The 24,048-nt window shown below is 35.5% G+C and overlaps 1 protein-coding gene and 1 long non-coding RNA gene across 7 annotated transcripts; one reads left to right on the top strand and one right to left on the bottom strand.

Annotated features, from left to right (window-relative positions):
- Positions 1-1,390: 1,390 nt before the first annotated feature.
- LOC143539069 (nodulin homeobox-like) lies at positions 1,391-6,866 on the bottom strand. Of its 4 annotated transcripts, none has more exons than XM_077032492.1 (18): positions 6,619-6,700; positions 6,454-6,512; positions 5,335-5,460; positions 5,092-5,250; positions 4,928-5,011; positions 4,726-4,842; positions 4,425-4,634; positions 4,227-4,346; positions 4,033-4,128; positions 3,786-3,947; positions 3,388-3,664; positions 3,199-3,300; positions 3,041-3,110; positions 2,841-2,901; positions 2,436-2,720; positions 2,208-2,372; positions 2,074-2,108; positions 1,391-1,996 (listed from the first exon to the last, which is right to left on the bottom strand). In XM_077032492.1, the coding sequence occupies exons 2-18, from the start codon at positions 6,493-6,495 to the stop codon at positions 1,534-1,536; spliced, it is 2,574 nt and encodes an 857-aa protein (XP_076888607.1). In that variant the 5' UTR covers positions 6,496-6,512; positions 6,619-6,700; the 3' UTR covers positions 1,391-1,533. The 4 variants fall into 4 exon arrangements, with proteins under 4 accessions (XP_076888607.1, XP_076888606.1, XP_076888604.1 ...); XM_077032491.1 differs by having other exon boundaries at positions 1,392-1,996; positions 6,454-6,490; positions 6,613-6,866; XM_077032489.1 differs by having other exon boundaries at positions 1,392-1,996; positions 6,454-6,499; positions 6,619-6,866.
- A 2,391-nt stretch (positions 6,867-9,257) lies between these two features.
- Positions 9,258-12,203, top strand: LOC143539068 (uncharacterized). Of its 3 annotated transcripts, XR_013136368.1 has the most exons (5): positions 9,258-9,491; positions 9,574-9,624; positions 9,827-9,911; positions 11,011-11,138; positions 11,774-12,203. It is a non-coding gene; the product is annotated as an uncharacterized LOC143539068 (long non-coding RNA). The 3 variants fall into 3 exon arrangements; XR_013136367.1 differs by having other exon boundaries at positions 9,258-11,138; positions 11,774-11,894; positions 12,012-12,203; XR_013136366.1 differs by having other exon boundaries at positions 9,258-11,138.
- The last annotated feature ends 11,845 nt before the right edge of the window (positions 12,204-24,048 follow it).

Raw genomic sequence — 24,048 nt, 5'->3', positions numbered from 1 at the left:
GATAACTAATATTTTTGCCATAATACAAAAAGACCAATATACTCTAAGCATGATTTAAGTCATTTTGAGCTTTTAGGTTGTAACTACCACATTGCATGTTTAACCCCATTCCCTAATATCGTTACCCCATTGCAATTGAAAATGAACGTTACAAAAATGGTCATTTTTTTTTAATTCTTTTTTATTTTGAGATATTTTGAATTTTGAACGTTATGAACATGTCATTTTTGTTTTTATTATTTATTTAAAGAAGATTTTGAATTTTGAAATTTAAACCATCTTTTGTGGTGATGAACTTTTTATTTTAGAAAGTTATTAGCAATAACACTCTTAATTACTAATCATTTTTGTTTAGATGGGTTCTAGTCGATGGGCCAAGTGGGATTGTAGCCTACACACTATGGGTATGTTTGGTTGGAATAATGGAATGAAGAAGAAATGGAATGAACAAGAGAATAAAATGGATCATTACCATTTCATTGTCTTGTTTGGTTAACCTATGGGAATGAAATGAATAAATACCTTATGTTGTTTGATATCCAAAAAAAGTTGTAAGAATAAAATAGAAATAATAAAAATAATCATATCCCAAAATATATTTTTTTACAAAGAAAATAAAAAAATAAAATGGCGACGGTGGTGGTGGTAGCTCCGGCGACGAAAATGGTGGCGGTGGCGGTTAGCCGGATGGTTGTGGTGGTGGGGGTGGCGGTAGTAGCATTGGTAGTGATGGCGATGGTAGGGTGGTGGTCAGGCAGCGACAGTAATGGTGGCGGTTATGGTCAGGTGGCGGTGGTAGCGCTGGTGGTAAGGTTGTGGTGGTGTTGGTGGCGGAGGTGGTGGCGACGGTCAGGTGGTGGTGGTGGCGACGGTGATGGTTAGGTGGTAGTGGTGGTGGCCATGGTAGTGATGGTTGTTGTTAGGTGGTGGTGGTGTCAAGAAAGTAGGGTAAGGAAGGAATGTAATGAAAAAAAAGAAGGGGGGTGGAAAGGAATGGTTTGATGGAATGGGATTACATGTGTAATGGATGATTCCATTCCATCGAGTAACCAAACACCACGTTCTTCATTCCCACGTAATGAATCATTTCATTCCCAATATCATTCCTACGTAACAAACGCTACCTATATTTTATCTTTTTTTAACATTTCATTTAGAAGACTGTTGAGAGGAAGATCTTTGTGGCCCCTCTTCATTCTCTACAGGGTTCCAAACCTACCTATATGTTATCTTTTTTTAACATTTCATTTAGAAGACTGTTGAGAGGAATATCTTTGTGGCCCCTCTTCATTCTCTACAGGTTCCAAACCTTTCTTCAACATAGATGACAAAAAGGTTAGGAGGCTTTGGCTTCTCGAGGCTCCACTCTCCTCCCTAAATAAGTAAGGTCGCGTCTGCGAGAAGATGGTGCTGGTACATAAATGCATACTTCATAGGTTAAGTTAAATTTATATTACCAACCAAACAAAAACTATTGTACAAGACATCTGACAATAAGAGGCTAATAGCACTTGAAAACAACATTACAAGTTATCATCCAGCCCTCTGCTGTACCACAAGTTTACTGGAATCCCACAGCACTCTCTTCACACCAATGATCTGCTCCGAATGACCATATGATGTGCCGGTAGCATGACATGGGTGCGGAAGGCTCGTCCATTTATCCACCTTTAGATAGGTGATATCCACCACACACAACCCTGATTCATCAAGGTTGGCTCCAGACCATGACCCACTTGCTTGGTGCACAAACCCCTTTCCAATCTCGTCTCCTTTACCATCTGTCAACACCACAAACTGGCCCGGCTCATGCTTAACTAACTGAGTTGGTTGACCAGTAGATGGAGTTGGGTCAAAGAACTCATCAGCACTCTCGAGGTCAGGGTCGGTTCCTGATCCACCTTGTTTGTCGGTGAAAGTAATATTGTCACCGCCAGAAGGACCTTGGTTATCCTTGGCAGCTACACGGGCTAATTTGGCTTTACGGTTATTCACCCTGTTGCGTGTTAACAGTAATCATTAAAAGGAATCATTATATAATGGTTACATGAAAACAAGGACAGGCTTGCTTACCAATTCTTAAGCTGTGAGGGAGTAATTTCGGAACCCTGCAATATCAAATCAGTAAACATTAAATTATTATTTCAGGAAAGAAAAAATGAAAATATGATTTTCCTTAATTAAAAAGACATGCAAATATTACATACATGAAGACTAAGCTTTTCAGACCATAATTGTATGGAGGCGGCATTCCTCTGCATTTCGGGCTCAATTTGTAAAGCCTGTTCGATCATGGTTATTTGCATGTGATTCAATATATTACGCTTCCGTTTTTTCACCTGTTTTTCCTCACTCTGTACGTTTACAAAAATCTGATGTCATTATTAGTTATAATAAAAGTCCAAATAATTCATTTTACTTAACAGAATTGTTACCTGATGTGCAGTATTCGCATCCGATATAGTTGTTTCAACATTTTGAGCACCTTCCTCAGTTGCCTTAACAGCCCTGGGAACAGGAGTTAAAGTTGGAGCCGGATTGGGAACAGGAGTTAAAGTTGGAGCCGGATTGGGAACAGGAGTAAAAGTTGGAGCCAGATCTGTCCGCTGATCTTCATTTCCAGTGAGATTTAACTGGTTTGCTTCTTCCACAGGTGAATTGTCAGATATGACCGTGTTCCTACCTGCATTTGAAGAATTTTGACCTGTACTGTGGACCTCCTACACAATTAAGTCCAAGATATTTTACATTCATGATCTGAATTATGTGTACAATTATTACAATCATATAAAGTTATTATTGGACTTGACAATAAACAAAGATAAGATGTGAAGTTTTACTGTAACTCGGTTGTTATCAGATTCCTGCATAATTATCGGTTCCAGCTGTTCAATGAACGACCTATACAAAACAAAAACAGAAATGAAGATAACAACCTCCAATATGTCCCAATATAGCCATACCTATAGGTGGCAAGATGGGTGTGCTGGTTAACGGATCAAATTAGGTTCAAGTTGAGATACATCAAATTATGATTTACCTAAACAGCTCCACGTCATCATTATTAAGGAATCCAGGAATTAAAGATTCCGCATACATGGATAAGGAACCTGCACACACAAAGCATTGTTTTATGTAACCAAAATCACATGCTTTTGAACTTTAATCAACTAAAGAAGCTGTTGAGATGATCAATACGCAGGTTTTGGATCACAATGGCAGCCTTTTCAGTTCTTGAATTACTAGAAAGATCCTTTTGAAAGCACTGCATGAATGTGTTCAGGAAAAGATCTTTCTCCTCTGTGAATATAAAACAAAAAAAGTATATGGTCAAAATTGCCACTTAAGCATATATCTGATTCAGAAACATATGGTTATAGCATTCACCTCTACATATATCAGGAATAAAACAAGTGAGATTTGCCACGACTTTAACCAGCAACGATGTTTTTTGAAACGCATAGGAAGTCCGAGGAACGCGTGATGGATTGAAAGTGGATTCTGGAACATCTGATGATGTCAGCACACCCAAAACCCATCCAGATGCTGTAAATGAATCATAATCCAGAGTAGCATCTTCTTCAGCAGGCCTAGATCCAGAAGAACACCAACTAGACAAGAAATCCACATGTGGTTGCAAAAATATTGTGGTTAAAACTTCAGTCTGCACAGAAAAAACACAACAATTTCAATAAATGACATTTATTGTAGATAATTAGTGTGTTAGATATAATTACAAATATGTTATTTATATAATATAATGATTCAGACTGTTTAAAACTTACAAAATTGAGGGTGATGTATGATCTAAAATTAGAATCATCAGAAAGAACGTCTGTCAATCGCATTGCATTCAGTTGTAAAAGCCCTCTCGGGTACGTTTTGTCTGAAAAAGAAGCGAGCGTGTTGAGATCTCCACGAAATATGACCTTCAGCAATTCAATAACCTATATCACACAATTTCATGGAAGCTTTAGTTTTGTAGGTAGTATTATAATATAAACCTTAATATTCAAATTAATTAAAAGAAACCTTGGATATAGTAGACTTTGCTAAATTTAAACCCTTGGTAGTGCTGGCAGCCACATCCAAGAAAGACACACTTTCTACTTCACAAAGATTCAGCAACTGCAGAAAGAAAGCACTTCATTTATATATATATTTTTTTAATTTATAATCATAGTGAAATTAATAAAACATGGTTTATAATTATAACTAGATATTACAATAGATAGCACTTTTGATTTTAGCCTTGAAAACACAGCCATAAGATAAGAATCTTCACAGAATGGCAATTTCATGATGTCATTAGCCAGTAAAAGAATGCCACCTTCTTCACATAAATCCTGAAGGAAACAAAAATTGCAGTCGCATCATAGTTATATTCAGTTAATGTAGATATGCAAATTTATTTAATGAAATACCTTATTTGTAACAAGGCGCTCTCTAAATAACTTTTGTTGGCAAAGTGACTGAAGGAACTGTAACGATGCCTCCGTGTGCTGACATATTCGGTTGACTTCAGCAAGATTTGATTGCATGCTAGTTTTGTCATTTTGAACAGACAGCCTTACTAGAATAAACTGGATGTCCCTATGAACAGCAGCAAAAGATCCAAATACAAATGTATCCACCTGTCACATATTCATCGACCGCATTTTCTCAGATAAAATATTGGACTACTTTGTAGATTTGAAATAATAGACATAAGGCGTAACATGTCACCTTAGGGTGTGCAAGCAGAACCGGTTCCAACTCATTCCATTGTGATGAAACAAATGCTGTTATCAGATTTAGACTGCAAGCCAACAGTGCTGAATGCAGTGCAGCGAGTTGACTTTCCTGAGTCAACAAAAATATGCATGAGTGCAGAACAATAAAGGTAAATAAAGAGCTAAACTTATGTAAATAATAGAACTATGTTAACCTGTCTAAAGCCACTAAGAACCAAGATCATGAAAAAGATTAAATCAAACATCTGTTCAGATATTTTCATGTCCTCAAGCAAAACCTGTATTATGGAACATAGTTTATAGACGAAACATTGAAAATTAAATCAATAATAGGAGTAAACTCATTTATCGTATTTACCTGCTCAAGTTTAGTGTTACGAGTTGCAAGATCATATAAGGCATGCAAAAGTCTAATCCCGCCTAATAAGTACCTAAGAAGTTCTTCATCTTGTTTGGATTCTAGAAGCTTCGCAATCAGATGCCAAGGTAAATATCTTACTAGTGTTTCCAAATTAATCTGAAATATCAATATTGCATATCATAATAATATTAATCGGGTCAAAAGCTTAATGATAATATAAAATATGTAAACTTTACCAACCTGTTTTGATGATTCGTTACTGTCGGTCCATTGAATGATATCATTATCAGCATCCCTGATTAACTTACTAAGCTCCAGAGTACTTAGTATATGCAAATCCTTGACAGCCGAAACCAAGTCAATCGGCTGCATATAGAAGCAAATGCTATAATTAAAGTACCGATAACACGAGTTACATTGAATAGACATGCGTGTTCGCGCACGTGTGCGTTTACACGCATATACACAATAATATACCGTGTAGCATTTATTAGCAAATACACCACATTAATACATTTCGCACGCTAAACCTTTTAAAAGTATTCGATATGTGATCGATCACATGTAACTCGCTAGTAGTTCCTTCCCATAGCAAACTAAGACGAATTAAACCGATTTAGAATCAATCCATGGTAACCGACATAAAACATCAAAAAATGTCTCACTGTATGTATCACCAACAAGTATATAACTTTTGTTACACCGCAAAGTTGCAGGCCACCACTACGGACGGAAATTATAATCATTTAGCTCTAAAACAGTTTAACACAAATCACTAAACATGCTGCAATTATTACAAATAACTAATAATACCTAGAAAAGAGTCATCTCACTTTGTTCCTACCAGCTTAATAAACTATGATGAACACAATGATTAAAAACAATTTAATCAAACTGCACAGAGACAAAATACATTAACAACCGTCCACAAAACCAGCTTAAACCTTTTAAAAAAAGGAATCTATATGTGACACCACTCTAATACATTTCGCTCGTTAAACATCTTAGAGAAGATTCTATATGTGATCACGTGTTACTTGTTAGTAGTTCCTTCCCATAGCAAACAAAGACGAATTAAACTGATTTCGAATCCATGATAACTGACATAAAACATCCAAAACAATAATAATAATAATAATAATAAATATAATCATTTAGGTCTAAAACAGTGGAACTCAAATTGCTAAATATGCTGCAATTATTACAAATAACAAATTGTAATAATAATAATAATAATAATACCTAGAAAAGAGGCACCTAACTTTGTTCCTACCAGGTGATCAACAATGACTCGTAATAACCGAACCGAACCGAATTGAAAAGAAACAAGAAAATGAAAGTGAAAAATAAGTAACTGACTTGTAGAGTGGTGCTTGACATCTCCTCCTTCCCAGCCCTCATTCCGCTACAAATAAACCCTAGGTTTTAGTTAGGGGCAAAAATCGGAAGTAGAGTTATGTAATTAAAGATAAATTGATGTCAAGAGCCCAAAATAGGGTTAAATAATGAGGTATAAACACTTACAAACTCTGTGGTAATTGCAGTCGGAGACGGAGAATTTGACGCTAATTTTGTAAACGGTGTGAGGAGTAAGCAGAGACTGTATATATATTTATATATATATGGATGGTGCCTCTTTTGAGTGTATAAAATTAAATCGTCTGGTAGAAATGAATGAATGAATGAAGGGTGTTTGTTTTATATGGTGTGACTTGTGAGAGACGTGGAATTTCAAAATAATATATGTATGTTGTTTCATGAATACAATTATAATGATGATATAATCGGTTTTTAATGCTTCTCAGATTTTTTAGTTAGCTTTTTTTTTTAATATCGTGCATACTGATTTTAATGCTTCGCATTCAAGAAAAAAAAACATCAATACCATCAAAGAAGAAATAAATGAAAAAACCCCTCTTTAAGTCATGTTTCAAAGCTTTGAATATTATCCTAATGTCATTGGACATAAAAAAGATAAATTAATAAAAAGCTATATTATGTGTTAGTAAATTAACTCAACTTTCATTATCGGTTCTAAGTTCTATGGTCCTTTGTTATAAGGTTGGGCATAGTAGTCTCGTTGTGAAGGTGGAAAACTGGCCCAAACGTTAGGCACAACGCCCCCGGCTTGTTTTGGTCATGTTTTAGACGATACTCGGTGGTGGGGGGAGGGTTGTCTAATCAAATTGTTTTGTCTTCTAATTGTATTTTAATTTATATTAAAAAAAAGTAATAATTGAAAGGGAGTAAGAACATTTTATCACTACACCACTTTTTACAAAACTTTTCATTGTTGGTTGAGACGTCACATGCCACACAACACTTTTATGTGAAGGGTTACACATGATCTAAATGTTTATACTATTTTAAATAAAATGTATAAAATAAATGAAATATATTAACTTTAATTTAACAATTATAAAACCATGTTATTAATTATTTTCGTCACTGTTACCTTCAACTTCATATTAACCAAAATGACCCAGTCATTTTTTTAACAGCTAATTTTTTTATGCCATTAACCTCATGTTTCAAACAAGACTAGTCACCATAACTATTTAATTGTAAGTCATACATCTTTATCTTTGTCACCAGACAAACTCACCATAGCTTTTAAACCTGTTAACTTTATTGATTTATTATAATACTATTAGTGTTCATAAAATTACAATCACAATAAAAGTTTCTGTTTACAGGCTATTATTATTGTTTGATTCTTTTTTCCCGACAGAAAATTGCGAGTCTCTACTATAAAGAGGCTATACATTTGTTTTGGAGAAATACGATGTGATATTATATATATAAAGTTAATTAACCTATAATTGATTATTTATTAAAGAAATTTACATGTTAAGATTCATGGAGTAATGTCGCCGAGATGTTAATTGCAACGTGTAGCAAATATCGGCATAAGGGAATGTGTAGGCGCAATAATTTGTATTTTTCTATCATAGTTTTCTTTAATTATATGATTTTATTACTATTAAAATTCATCTATTTCAGTTCGGATATAATTTTAATTTTTTCAACTTAAAAATCTAATGAGTTGATAGAATGTTTACAACTTTACATACTTCGCGAAGCGCTGGGTGAAAATTATCGTTTTCAATAATATAGGAAAATAGTATCTTATTGGCATATTGTTTCTTTAAAAAAAAATCCAATCTCTAGTCATGTAATTTGAAAATCCAAGTCTATGATTCTTTATACTAAAATATTTCTTTTTTTTGCTGAGTTAGATTATTTTGATTTATATTTAGCATTTGCTAATAATAATATTGCAATAAAAAACAAATATTTGCACATATTAATTATTATATCTACCTGAGTACCTGTAATATATAAAGGTTGAGTGGTGCAATATAACTCCGAAAAGTTTAATTCCAAACAGAAATAGAATGTTAAGTTTTGTAATAATTAGTGGTAATATATTTATTTTCAAACAAAAAATCATCAAATTGTAATAAATTTATGTTTTGAAATACAATAAATGATAGTAACAAATTTAACTTATAAACAATTAAAGCAAGCGATTGGCAATATTCAAAATTTTCAATTCCATGAAATTTGAGTTTTATAGTAATAAAGTCATTTCAAACATTTAAGTGGCCGATCAATACATAATGTAACTTTTTTCTTGAAAAAAAAATTACAGAATGTGTAAAATTAAAGCTATAAAATATTTTAAAGTGTGATACTTAAATATAAAGATAACTCGATTACATGATGTGCAAATACCATTTTACCCGACTCATGCCCGTAATATTTTATTTTTGCATTTGAAACTTAACAGATTAATTTTAACAAACAAATGAGTACACCCAATATTCCAAAAGTCTAGGTCGAGGTATTAAACACGGGTTTACGAAAGGGTCCGAGAGGGATCCGATAGTAGAGGTGTACAAAACCGGTTTGGTCAACGGCTAGTCAAAATCGGTTGAATCAAACAGGTTCGGTTTATAAACCGGTTTAGAAGCAAGATAGGCCGGCCTGGTCCAAGTCGGTTCAGTCCGGTTTAGAACCAAACCGATTAACCGGTTAAAAACCGGTTTTCCTCAAACCGGTTTGGTTGTTCAAAAGGGGAACGGGTACCAAAATTAACAGTTCAAGGACCAGTTTGGATGAAACCGGTTTCCTTATCAAATTGAGGTTGCTGCTGGATTCGTTGTATATTGACAACGCTAATTCCCCTATACAGTTTGTTGGTTTCTTATCTCTTTGGTCATATTGTGTTTATTTTATTTGTCATTGCCTTGGAGGATTTAGGTAACTTACTCCTTCAATTTCACTAATTGTGTAGGTTTTAATTAATGTTCTATAGTTAGGGTTTCAATATTTGATGTTTCAGTGACCGACTGATCTCACCAGGTCATCCTGCATCTACTGATTTATGGGAGGTTGGTAGTGGTTTCTCTTGTCTCCTTATTCTTTATGTTTACTTATATTAGTCTCTTAATTTTCTTCTTTTATACATTTTAGATCTTGGGTCTTCCTTATCAACGATTGAGCATGTTCACAATAGCTATTAAGGTACTTTGTATATTATCTTGGACTTAACTTTTTGAAAGATTAGATGGTTTAAATTTGGACAATCCATGAAACAATGAATAACCATATAATGTTTGTATGATTTACTTGCAGAGCAGATTATATTTGTTGAAATATGGTATCTAATCTTCTGAAATGAATTATAAATGTGATGACTTAAAGTTGGTTTATTCTTATTCAGCAGTCATATGGTTGAGCTATTGAGTTGGATGAATGTTTCATTGGTTTAGAGTGGATATGTCAACTTGATGCTTGGTTCTCATCAAAAGGTAACATTTGGCCATACTTTCCCACTACTAAATTAAGTCTCAATACAACAAGGATACGTGGATAACAAAGTAGTTTGGTATAACTATTTTAGTAAATGGGTCTTATGGTAAACGGGCATTTGTTAAACATGTCATTTTGGTGTAATTTTTTAAGTCATTTATGAATTGTTAAAATTGTCTTTGAAATCAACCCGGAAGCTCAACTATTTGAAAATACCAGAATTGTTCATGGTTCTAATGGTTTTGTTGTGACACGTAATCTGAATATTTTAGCTTCTGATTATACAATCAAGTATCCAATAATATAAAAATCAATATAGTAGTTCGATAAATAGTATTTTACTAAATGGGTCTGCTGGTAAATGGGTCATTTACTAATCAACTTTTTTACTCAGTTGTGGCTTAACACTTGACAAAAAAGTATGTAGGCTTGTGAAAAGAGTATCATTGATTATGACCCGTAATGACAAATTGCTGGAAATGTATGGAAATAGGTTGGAAATACATGAAAACATGAATGTTTTAGTTTGGTTCAGTTCGGTTAACTGAAGGTACACAAAGAAATTAATAGCTGATTTTTGGGTTTGTCGTTCGGTTTTGGTAAACTGTTCGATTGTTGCTCACCCCTATAAAAAATATTAGCTAATTAAGAAGAGGAATGCTATCTATTTGGCAGATCTTTCAACTATTAGAACTATTCTTATCCTAATTAGACAGAATATAAAGTCTGTGATGATTAAGGGGACTGAATGGAACAAGGCTGCAACCTCATTTTTATTCTAGCTAGATTTCTATTTAGATGTTTAAAATATGTAATAGTCTTATAATTTAACAAAGACATAAGAAGGATACAAAGTAAAAGCATGTTGATGTTTATACTTCACTATCCACTGCTAAGTACCTCATTGAACACGGTGTTAATACTTAACTATCAAGTGAATTAGGAGCTAAATAACATATTTAGTTTCTAAAATAACACCGACATCATCTTTACATCATGCCAATGATGTAGGTGAGTTGTATTATACTTTTAGTTTATGATCATCTTTCTGTATATAATTATTCATCTAAATGAGTTTATCTGACTAAATGTTTGCAGGACATATTGAGTTCATGGAGTTATTGATCTTGTGTGGTGTTGATATTAATTCACAAAGTGTGTCTGACATGGTTGCTGGTCATGGGCAGCAAGGAGCTTTAAGGCTTCTACAAACATACAAGGCTAATGTAAGACTTTATTGTTGATTGTTTTTGTGTTTCTTGATTTTATGTATATTTCAAATTTTGATATGTTTTAATATTTATTATGTTAATTTCTGTTGCGTGTAATACATATATGTATGTACACTTGCTGTTACATGTTATTAAACTGTGGACATGGGGTATTTGTAGAGGTGCACAATTTCTAATACCCGACTTTGGGTAGGTATAGAGTCGGGTATTTTATCGGTTATAGATCTGGTATTTGAAATACCCGGTATTGGAAAAACTCAGTTCTGGGTATGGAACCGGTTCCAATTTTGGGTATTATCGGGTACAAATCGGGTCCAGTTCCGGGTACGAGTTTTGGTACTGAAATGTATACTCTATCCGTACCCTACGGGTAGGGTCGGGTACATGTTTGGATAGTAAAAACCAGGTATAAAAAAACGGTTCAGGGTTCGGGTTTTTTGTGCACCTCTAGCTATTTGTTTTGCAGCCTAATGTTTAAACTGATGATGGCATTACGCCTTTGTTGTTAGTTATAGCTGAAGGCTAACTCCAATGTTTAGAGCTGTTATTAAAGTTTATATGTTACTGAAATATCTCAAGATGCATTATTTGTCAAATAGTAATATTTATGTGTGTTGGATCACATGCAGGTGCTAAAGTAAATATTATTGCTGGTGGAGCAACGCCATTGCACATTGCTTCTGATATTGGTAACTCAGAATTGATTGCATGCTTTCTAAAGCCGGTTCTGATCCCAATATGGCTGACGAGGTTAAAATTTGTTTGTCATGATATTTGTGTGTTCCTTACTTGGATGAAAACATGGCATATGTTTGTTGATATAATTATTATATAATTTGATATGAATTTATGGTTTGGTTTTTGCAGCATGTTAAAGTGGAAGAATGGTAGCTGATGTTGGGAGGTCTACCACATTATACAATTAATTAAATTCCATTATGATTTAGCTGATGAATTTGTGGTGTGGTTTAAGCTATTTGAGATATTTATTGTTATACTTAGAATGGATGGCTTGAGCTATCTTTTCAAACAAATCTGGAATCAATCAATTAGTAAGAATGGATGTGGGAGGATTGGGAAGTTTTGAGTATTTCTCTCTATATATTTGAATCTTAATATTCTGTGCACATTTTAAAAATTTATGCAAAATGACATATATGCAATGTGATTTCTGCATAAGGTCTTTTCGGATGAGGATTGTGACGCACAAATGACTGCGCTTGAAACTATCTTCGATTCTCTGGTAGTAGTTGTTTAACCCTTTAATCCAAAGTTACATTGGTATACAAAATTTGATAAATAATATGATGAATATGCAGATTTTCACAATAATAGCATATGTGGAAATGTCACACCATCTGCCTCACTTAAATATTCTTTTTACCGAACTCAAAACTGAAATGCCTGCTATTGAAGATTAATGTTTGAAAAATCTGAATTTGTTTTAGCTTAAAAAGAATTATATAATTATGTTTAATCTTCTCTTTTTCATCGCAATCTGAAGTGCAATAGTTAGAGATACAACTAGCATTGCAAAAACATTACAAAGGCACTTAATATTTGGTTGTAATTTGTGTTGTTCATATCGGAAGTATGTCTATTGATTCCCGAGTTGATGCTCCCGTCCACCGGACGGGTAAACTACTAGTTTGATGTGCTCTAGCTTTGCCGCTTTTGATTTTCTTTTGATGTTACAATTAAACGTCAACTGCCAATTACCCGGTTAATCTAGGCGAATTTCTTCGTTTAATTAACACTTATCATTAACTCCAATCTACATAAACTATATACCAATAAAAGTAACATACTTATAAGCATATCGCTGTCTGGGAGGGACTCCACCTTAACAAACACCTTGATACTTTTAAACTATAAGCCATTTGGTCTCATCTCCTCTTTTATCATCCTCTCTCTCTTCCATTGGGCGGCATCACATTACGCACTCATCCTCTTTCACCCTCTCTTGTTAGACGACAGTCGATGGTTTAGATATCTAATTTGTATTTGCTCTCACTTTAATATCATCTTTTTTTGTTTCTTGATTATGATCTCTCACTTTAGTTTTATTTACTCTAGTTTCTTTAGTATTTCTTCAACCAAACATGTTACTCTAGTCTTGAAATCCAAATTCCAACAGATCCCGTAAACCAAACGCATTAGCAATAAAATTCATATTCCAGTTACACTGAATTCCATATGCCAATATACGGTTCAAATCACTTTAAAAACATTTTCAACCAAACAACACATTGCTTTGTAACATTCATGAAAAAGTTGTGATGATATGTTCTTCCCAAAATGCTCATCAAACGGAAATCCTAACCATAGAGTTTTGAGTTCTAACCAATTCTCATAGTTTAGGTATAACTTAACAACCCCCCCGAACACTGATTAATCATAATTCGATTGTTCTCAGACCAAGTTTCCAGAAAGATAGTAGGGTAAGAGTGGGATGACAAAATAATATGTTGGCTAACAATGAATAAAATTTTATGTAGCATACTGGATTTAAAATGATATTATGACTTACGAGAACATACTAGAACGTGTTACCCTTTGTGAAGTTGAGGTTTTGTTTACAGAACTTAGGGCCTGTATAATTGAATAAAGCTAGCACAAGATCATGATAATACATACGATCTTAACAAAACACCTAAGTAGATAAGAAAACAAACATGTTTTCATGATTGTATACGCTTGTAAACAAATTATTGGGTGTTCGGCATACCAATATGATTGCTTTAGGGGTTCGTGCAATGGCAAAACAAGATCGGGTAAAATCATTTGAATGTCCTCTCGCATCAAAATTGTGGGTTTTTTTTACCACTTTGAAGCTAGCTCTGCACACAAACCAAATGTAAATTGAAAACTAAACATTTTTGTGCTTAATATAAGAGCTCAACTGCTTCATCAGTACTTACCATCAAAACTATGTTAAAACAAGTTACCGACATGAACTCTATGTAAAAGGAATATCTAAATCCAGTGGCGGCCCAACCTTTTTGGTGGCTTAAAGCGAATTAAATATATAGGGCCTTATTTTTCAAAACATATATTTTATTTTTGCTTACGAACATAACACTTCGAAATATGATGAAATTAACTAATAAGATTTTTATGGAATGTTGTTTTAGCTACTCCGATTCAAAATCGACAACTATAAGACAAATAAAAAGAGCTTTAACATAAACCAACTAACGAACTTAGTAGATTTCATGAAGGAGAAAAGTTACGCCAGTAATCAACTAAGCAAAATTCTTGAATCATGAAATCATCATCATCAATCATCATCATCATCGTACTCAGTATATCCCACCAATAGCAAAGCTATGGTAGGGTTTGAGGAGGGTAAGATGTAGACAACCTTACCTCTACCCCCATAGGGATAGAGAGGTTGCTTCCGATGAGACCCCGGCTCGATAGTAGTTTTGCATCAAGCCTTGGACATAAGGCACATAGCACTCAATCATCGGGACACCGGCTGATTGGTGCATGTACCATTGTCTTTCGGCTATCAACGCCACCACATGATGCCTTATTAACCTTCCGCCACTTTTAACGTTATTTTCACGAGATTAGTAAAATAACGTTAAAAGTAGTGCAATTTTACTTTTGCTCACCCGAGGGTTCACACATATATACATTATATGCGCGCACCGTAAGCAGGGCGTTCTTGAATCATGAAAGATTGATGAAAATAATCAAACTTTAGAAACCTTAACCTATGAAAGTCTGTTGATAGTGAGTTGTGAGGGTCAATGATGCATATCATAATAATATAATAAGGAACTCTTGAAAAGAAACAATCGACCGACATGATAAACTTTTTTTTCAAATTAATTATATAGCGAACATGTATTCTAATCAAATTTAATATTTTAATCAAATAGGGAAAAAGACAAAAAGTATACTATGTATTTTAAAAAATAACCAAAAAAACAAGAAAAATTTATTGCACATATAATAAATTGTAAGAAAGAAAAAAAATGGAATGAAGATTCGAACCCCAGTGCCTCCGTGGTATAAGTAATACCACTACACTGCCAGCGGTTATTTAATATAATGCGAGTATTATTTATTATGAACGTTAAAGGAATACAATTTTTTTTTTCTAAAATGGGCCTAAAATTTGGGGGCCTAAAGCTAGGGCTTTAGTTTCCTATGCTGTTGGGTCGGCCCTGTCTAAATCACAGAATTCAATACCATAACATAACTAATAGAGGTGACAAATTATAGAAATTGGTTTTTTTATATCAATCTTCCTAGAGAATTACATCATAAATAGGAAAAGAGATCCCTTAAACATGAAAGGGATTACATAGTAATAATGGAGAATAAATTAAATAAAAACAATATCCTATATTCCCCCTCAAGATGGAGCATGTAAGTTTGCAATGCCAATCTTGCCAAGAAGAAAGTGAAGTTGTTGTGGCGAGAGACCCTTTGTAAGGAGATCAACGACTTGCATTTTGCTGCTAATGTGCATGGGAGTTATTTGTTTAAAATAAACTCGTTCACGAACGAAATAACAATCCATTTCCACATGCTTTGTATGTTCATGAAAAACTGGATTATTGGCAATGCGTCGAGCAGCCTGATTGTCACAAAACAAAACCGTAGGAGAGGACGTAAGAGTTTTGAGTTCTGCAAGCAACCAACGGACCCATATTATTTCACTAACAGTAGAGGCCATTGCTCTATAGTATACTCTGCTTCAGCAGATGAGCGAGAAACAATAGATTGTTTTTTTGTTTTCCAAGAAATAGGCGATCCACCCAATAAAAGAATATATTCAGTGCGTGAGCGTCTGGTGTAGGGGCAACCTAGCCAATCAGATTCACAGTAGGCTGTTAAGATAGGATCCCCCGTCCGAGAAAGCAGAATGCCTTGTCCGGGTGTGGCTTTTAAGTATCTGAGAGCCCAATGAGCAGCTTCTAAGTTGTAAGGCCCCGTTACCGGTAGCCCTACTTTCGTGTTGGATTTACTCATAAACGCAGTTCTAAATATCAGAGTTAATTAAAACATTCGCGGAATAATAAAACTTTAATAAAACATTTCATAACAATCCAAAATTTGTCTTAAACAACCAACTTGTCTTTCAAAATAAACAAAACATTAACTTAAACGTCTTGAGTCTTCCGATGCTAGCCTCTTATTCAGTGCCACGTGTCCCCTCAAGCGAGCTGCCTCATTCTACTCACCTGCGTGCATACTAAAAGTCAGCTACGCTGAGTGAGTTCTAGTTAATCATACATTATACAATACACACAAACTTATACTCTTTTATTCATACTTTCATACTTTCATACTTTCTTTTGTACTAACTTGCTTTCATATCTTACGTTATAAAGAGCATTACGCCCTACATTCCTCGAGTATTATTAGGGCTCGGTACCCTCCTTCCTCTAGTATTATTAGGGCTCGGTACCCTCCTTCCTCGAGTATTATTAGGGCTCGGTACCCTCTTTCCTCGAGTATTATTAGGGCTCGGTACCCTCTTTCCTCGAATATTAGTAGGGTTCGGTTCCCTAGTTCTCGAATATTAGTAGGGTTCGATTCCCTCTTTGTTACCATACAACCATACATCATACCTCGAGTATTATTAGGGCTCGGTACCCTTTTCGTAACCATACAACCATACAACCTTCCTTTCCTTCTTTTACTAACTTTATCACGTTCATACACATATGCATACATATCATACTCACCTTATGCATAGCGTTACAACCTGACAGTACGTGCAATATCCGAAGATCGTTCACGTACCATCAAGCAATCATTCATACATTTCACATTATTCACATAAGGCATACACTTATCTCTTAGGATAAGCGTATTAACAACATATTGGGTATGCACACAGCCCCGAAAACATAACACATAAATGGGGCTAGAAACTCACCTGAATCCTGTTACGCTCTCCGTTAATCGTTATTCCCTTCTTGAGCTGTGCACGGCTAACTGTATAATATTTACATGTATCAATTAACTACTACTACTCATGTTGTATTTCTATCTTTATATAACCCACAACGAACGGGGGTCCGGGGGCAGCGCCCCTGGCAGCGGGGTCTAGGGGCGGCAGCCCCTAGCAGGGTCCAAGGGGCAGAGCCCCTGGCTGGGGTCGAGCTGTCGTAACACATTTTCCATTATAATTTTGAATCATTAATTAATTTGCTAACTCAAAAGTTCAAGGGGTGAATTGTAATTAATTCATTCTTTTTCTAAGTCCAGGGACTGTTCTGTCATTTTATTAAACTTTCTAGTTCGTTATTCAGTCTTTAACGAATTGACTTATCTTAGCGAACTGGTCATTTGTAACGAACTGAACCCTCTAGCGAACTGGACCTCTGACGAATCCGTCCTTGTACGAACCAGTCCACATAGCGAATCAGTTCAAGTAACGAACTGGACCTTCTAATTCGTTATCTCCTTTAACGAATGGCTAAAACGAAATGGGGGGGGGGGTTTAATTCGTTATCTTTTCCTTAACGAATCAGGACACGAACTAAGGCTAGTTCGTTATCTTTTCTCAGCGAATCTACTTAACGAATCACCCTTAATTCGCTAAATTCCGTTAGCGAACTAGGGTTAGGTCAGGGAATGTCAGAACATTCCCTGACATACCCTTAACCTCGTATTACTTTTCCGGCGCCGCCTTTCCGGCACCGTCATTGCCGGAAAGCCGCCGGAAAAACGCGAACTCACCGGAAAAACGATTTTTAACTCGTTTTTCACCGTTTTTCGCCCCGTTCGATCCAGATCTGAGCTAGGGTGATCCCTAAGCTCATCATAGGTTCGGTTTATACCCGATTCTACCTGGATCTCGTGATTTAAACGGTTTAACGGTGTCGGCTCGTCGTTTCGCAACTTTATCTAACGGGTTAAGCTCATACAATATTAAACTATCGTTACCTCGGGTCGGTGCTCGGTTTCCTTCTTGATTTCGGCTAGAGATAAGGAGGAGCTAGAGAGAAATCTTAAGTGTGTGTTTTGGGTGGTGTATGGAATATGTGTGAATGAGGATTAAATGGATATTAAGGGTTTATATATTTATGGATCATGGGCTTAAGCCCATGGTCTTTCCTTCTTTCTTTCCTAACCCAAGTCCATAACCCATATTCATTTACCCAGCACTGGCCCAACTCGTATTCTATTTATCTAAACCGATAACGACCCACTATGAAATAACGAAATTTATTTTTATTATAATAACCGAAAGTAGGATGTTACATAAGTGATTAACTCTGAGATCGGCTACAAACTGACTCAAGATATATACCGAGTACGTGATATCTGGTCTAGTGGCCTGGAGATAAAGAATTCGTCCAACCAAACGAAAATATTGGTTTGCATTTACCTTCGGTTCACTCTCACCTTTGTCCAATTCCAAGCCTTGTTCGATAGGAAATGAGCATGGTTTGCAATTCAGCTTTTCGCTATCCTTTAAAATATCCAAGGTGTATTTTCGTTGACTAAGAACGGGACCTTCATTCGTTTTAGCCACCTCGATGCCAAGAAATTACTTTAGCTGACCGAGATCCTTGACACTAAATTCCTTGTCAAGCTTTTCTTTGACTTCTTGAATCTTCTTAAGACAGTTTCCAATAATAATAACGTCATCAACATAAATTAAAACAACCACTGTGATGTCGTTGGCCTCAAAGGAGAACAAAGAGTGATCAAAGTTAGACTGTTTAAAACTCAGGGTCAAGATAAAAGCAGTGAATTTGTGATACCAGTTGCGTGAAGCTTGCTTCAATTCGTATAACGACTTTCTCAAACGATAAACTCGGGATTCATTTTCTTTGGAGAAGCCTTGAGGAATCTTCATGTATACCTCCTCGTCAAGGTCTCAGAAGGCGGCGTTGACGTCAAGTTGATGAATTATCCAATTTCTTTTCACGACCACAGCTAACAATGTTCTAACCGTAACTAATTTAGCTACGTGTGCAAAAGTATCATGATAATCAACTCCTTCCATTTGAGTGAATCCCTTCACAACAAGACGAGCTTTAAGCCTATCAACTTCGCCATTTGGTTTGAATTTGATTTTGTAGACCCACTTTGAGTCAATGGCTTTCTTTCTTTTGGTAGTACTTCCAAGGTCCAAGTACCATTTTTCTCCAGGGCTTTGATCTCCTTTTGCATAGCTTCACACCAACGAGGATCATGTGCAGCTTGTTTCAAGTGTTTAGGCTCATCATTTTTAGTGATAGCCGTCAAAAAGGCCTTAAGATTAGTGGAAAATTTATCATAAGAAATAAAATTCGAGATCGGGTAGTCTACCTTGGAGGTACCTTGATTGGATGTGGATGCTAGGTAGTTGACCGAATGGGGAACTTGTAAGATAAAGTCTTTGAATCTGGATGGTTGAGTCTTTGTTCGGTTAGGTCTGGTCGGTTGGGACTTTCGTTTCTTCACCAGGACCTTTTTGTTCATGACTTTGTTGATTCTCATCACTTTCTTGATCCTTCTTTTTTACAATAAGATTTTCATGTGTGGTGTTTGGTTCAATATCGTTGGGCTGAAGTATTGGGGTTTCACTTTGGTTAAGCCCATGGTTCAAATCGGCTTCGGTCTGGCCCATTTTAGTACTGTCCACATGGGCCTCGATTTGGTCCAGGGTATTTAGGTTGGTTTGCACCGTGGGCTAGGTTAGGGGTGAGCAAAAAACGGTTTGGAACCAGGTTAGGGGTGAGCAAAAAACGGTTTGGAACCGTCAGAACTGAGGAACTGGAACCGAACCGGTGCCTCATAATCGGTAATGTGTGTTACCTTACGGTTCTCGGTTCTCAGAATTTGCATTAAACGGTTCCCGGTTCGGTTCCGGGTAAAGCCGACGATTCTAGACTTGGAACTGAAGAACCGGAATATTAAAAAAGTTTTAAATAAATTTATCAATCCTCATTTTTATATAGTAACTTATTAACCGACATTCATTTAATCATTATTTAATTCAAATATTCTTTCTTTACGTTCAAGACTTAGCAAACATGATCAATTTTGGTTTAAGCAATCAAGGTAATTTAATATAAAATGATATGATCTTCCATTAATATATAGTTTCTAATGATTTATTTAACTTCAACAATTAGGTTTTAATAAAAACATATAGCGGATGTTCATGTCTTAATCTAGATTATTTTTACCGTGAAAGAAGACAAACAATTGTATAAACTTGCTTTGCAATTTGCAAAGTTTGCACAACTCATTTGATAAATAAACGATCGAACCGGTTCTAGCCAGAACCGATTAGCGAGAACCGGCTTTAGCGGTTCTGAAACCGATCAACAACATGCCAATTCCCAGCCCGATCAACAACATGACAATTCCCACAACTATAAACGACGACGTTAACAAACATATTTTTTTTTTAAAAATGGGTATCTTATGATAAGAAAGTAAAAAAGTTTGAGAGGGTGAAGATGGTTTTATAAGATGCAGGGAATATGGTTGTATAGTCTTATAAAAAATGGTTGGTGAAAAATTAAATTTGGGTAGTTAAGTATTTATTGCTGATGGCTAAAACATGCCGGCTAGGAGAAAAAAAATTGGCGGCTAAGCGAAGCCGGCTAAATAATTAAGTGAGTACGTAAAATATTTAATTTTGGGGGCTAAATTTACACCGGCTAAGAAGACGGCTAAGTGAAGCCAGCTAAATATTTAATATAGTTGGTAAGTTGGTAAAATATTCAATTTTGGCGGCTAAATTTACACCGGCAAAGAAGACAGCTAAGACCGGCTAAATATTTAATAAGATTGGTAAAATATTCAATTTTGACGGCTAAAATTAGATGGCTAAATGAAAAAATTGAAGGCGGCTAAGTGAAGCCTTAGCCTACAAGCCGAGTTGGAGCCGGCTAAGAAGGAATATTTCGAGCCGGCTAACTAAATAGACACGTATTCCGAAGGTGGCTAAGAGTCAGAGATGCCGGCTAAATAACCATAGATGTAGGCTAAGTTTAGCCGCATTTGACACGTGTCGAATTTTTATTGGTTAAAGGTGGGACCCGTTTACTTTTTATAAAATTCTGTGCCCATAAAGTGGAGGCTAATGCTTAGCCGCCTTAGCCGGCTTCGGTGACGTTATAGTTGTTTATTGGTTAAAAAACCAATGATTGGAGAGATGTAGGCTAAATAGACATGTCTATTTTGGTAAATTATTGGTCAAACTTGTCTATTTCTGTAATTTTCCCTAAAATAAAAGTCCTACTTTAGTTTATGGTCTTCTTCTTCCTTTCTCAAGGAACCATTAACTATACCACTGCCGCCTTACTATCCCCTCTCGGCCTCGCCGGAAAAAATTTCAGAAACACAAAATTTGTTGTTTCTCCTCTTACGTACTCGATAAACGAACTGTATGACCCAAAATTACATGTATGTAAAAACTTTTTTAAGAAAACCATGGGCCTCTTCAAGGGATGGGCCTAGGACCTGAGCCCTCCCTGCCCTCCCTTGTGGCCGGCCCTGGGTACCTTTAAAAGGAAAAAAAATCCTCATTAAAACAAACTTCTCTACTTATTATAACTTTCTTGGTTTCAAGTCAAGTCCCATATCGATAATCAACACACGAATTAAACGAGTAACTCTCGTTTATATTAATCAGAAAATCTAACTCTAAAAACTGATTACAAACTCTCAAACCCTAACTCGGTTTGACTCTTGATGAACCCTAACTCGGTTCTAGATGAACCCTACCTCGGTTACATCTCGTGTGTGCCTCTTGGATGAACCCTAACTCGGTTGCATCTCACACCACCACCACTCTATCTATAATGTCTAACCATGACATGTTTATATAGACTAACATAACTTGCTAGCCAAGACATTACCAATTATAATTACAATACAATTAGGAAACATAACCACTATGACCTACTTGTCAATATTGGTCCCTCACGTTCACCGACTTGTAACATAGAGTCTGAAATTACTTCCAACATCAAGATCAATGATTTTGTAACCTTTCGTCCCAACAAGATATCCAAGAAAGACCCATGTCTTCGAATTTATCTCCTTTTGTGTTGGTGTTTTTGAAATAGCAAGACACCCAAAGACCTTTAGAAAATCATAATCTGGTTTTTTATTACAAATTATCTCAAAAGGGGTTTGTCCTTTATGACTTTGGAAGAAAGTCGGTTGATAACATATATCGCAGTTAAAATACATTCGCCCCAAAATATTTTAGGAAGACTTGCACCAATTCTTAAGGCGCGAGCCGTATCAAGTAGGTGCCGATGCTTCCGTTCAACAACCCCATTTTGTTGAGGGGTATGAGGACATGAGGTTTCTAACAAAATTCCCTTTTCACAATAAAATTCTAACATATCGTTAGAAGTGAATTCCCCACCATTGTCACATCTTACCTTCTTGATTTGTTTTCCAAATTGAACTTCTACCATTTTATGAAAACTTTTGATACATTGGTTCGCTTCACTTTTATGTTTAAGAAGAAAAGTCCACACGGCCCTACTAAAATCGTCAACTAATGTAAGGAAATAGCTAGCCTTTGTGTATGACGGTACCCAATAACCTCCCCAAATATCACAATGAATTAATTCAAAACAAGCAGTATTCTTAATAAAACTGGAAGGAAAAGGTAATCTCGTGTTTTTGCTCTAGAACAAGAGTCACAAAAATTACCAAAATCACTTTTGAGAAAATGTATTCTAGCAAGTTTTCCTTTTGAAGCATGACCAAGTATTCTATGCCATGTCTCAATCGTGGTAGCCATAGCCTTTCTCTCTCGAATCATCTTCATCCGGTACAACCCCCCTTCGCATCTACCCCCTCTAATCAAGTTCCTCCTCTGGAGACCCTACATAACACAAAAGTTAGGGAAGAAGGATATGCAATATTGAAGGTCGCGGCTAAGAAGACTAACAAAAAGAAGGCTGCATTTTAAAATCGGGAATACAAATAACCCCTTTCACTTTGGCTCCTCCCGGAAACACATATCCCCTTTTTCTTTAACAAGAATGGAGTCGTCGTTTGGAATGATAACGGCGGCTCAACGGGAGTGTCCCTTTGATTAGTGAGAATGTTTGATAAATAAGTAATATACTCGGTGCAAACCGAATCAAGGATCCACTCATCTTCCTCGTCTTCTTTAAGAGCTATATTGACAACCGGTTTTGTACCTTCAGTCTTACCTTCTCCACTAAAGTGCCTTAAGAATAGTTGGTAGTCTTTGTTGCTCAAACCTGGAATTGGACTAGAATCGGTTTCGACGCACGTAGCCTTAGACTTTGGTTTTTCTCCTTTCTTCCCGGGCCACCACTCTGGATATACGACCAATATAAAACAACCCTCACGTAATAATAGAGAATAAACTAAATAAAAACAATATCCTATACAAATTGGCGGGTCGAACATATTGAGTAATGTGTGAAAACGGGCCCGATCAAGTTGACCCGCGAGACTGCAACCAAGTCTTTGTCTATATTATTAAACCTGTTAAAAATAACCAAGACTTTATATATGACTACAAAACTAGAACATAAAACAATAATCTAAACTTTTTTATGTAAGTCATTTAAGAGGTAATTTTTTTGAGAAAAAGGTACTAATGACATGAAAATACAGGTCATGTATGATGTATCAGTGGTGCACAAACTGCAACATAAATAGTAACAAATAATATAAAATATTAAAGATGAACAAGAACTAGAATGTGGTTCTAAAAGCATTCTCATCTCATCCATCATTTTTTACCCTATAATTTAACAAAAATTCATATATTTTAAAATTTAATACTCATTTTAAAAAATCTCCCACAACCCATCCACCATATTTATCCTTATCTTACTCACAAATAATTATTTTATTATATATCTCGATTTTATACACTCACAAAATTTTGAAGAGTGGTGAATAGTAACTTTTTATATATAAAGAGTTA

This window comes from Bidens hawaiensis, unplaced genomic scaffold (genome assembly GCF_021521415.1).
Source record: "Bidens hawaiensis isolate Kalapana, Puna unplaced genomic scaffold, B.hawaiensis_p1.1 tig00011793_1, whole genome shotgun sequence".
NCBI lineage: Eukaryota > Viridiplantae > Streptophyta > Magnoliopsida > Asterales > Asteraceae > Bidens > Bidens hawaiensis.
Note: the sequence above shows the minus strand (reverse complement) of the source record. Positions and strands in the feature narration are given on the sequence as shown.

Bases quoted from the DNA above. Each gene is read 5' to 3' on its own strand.
- LOC143539069 (XM_077032489.1), bottom strand. From the start codon at position 6,495: ATGAGGGCTGGGAAGGAGGAGATGTCAAGCACCACTCTACAA. The intron at 4,843-4,927 runs GTTAACATAGTT...TTGTTGACTCAG, and splicing joins TTCTTAGTGGCTTTAGACAG to GAAAGTCAACTCGCTGCACT. The intron at 3,111-3,198 runs GTATTGATCATC...TTGTGTGTGCAG, and splicing joins CATTGTGATCCAAAACCTGC to GTTCCTTATCCATGTATGCG.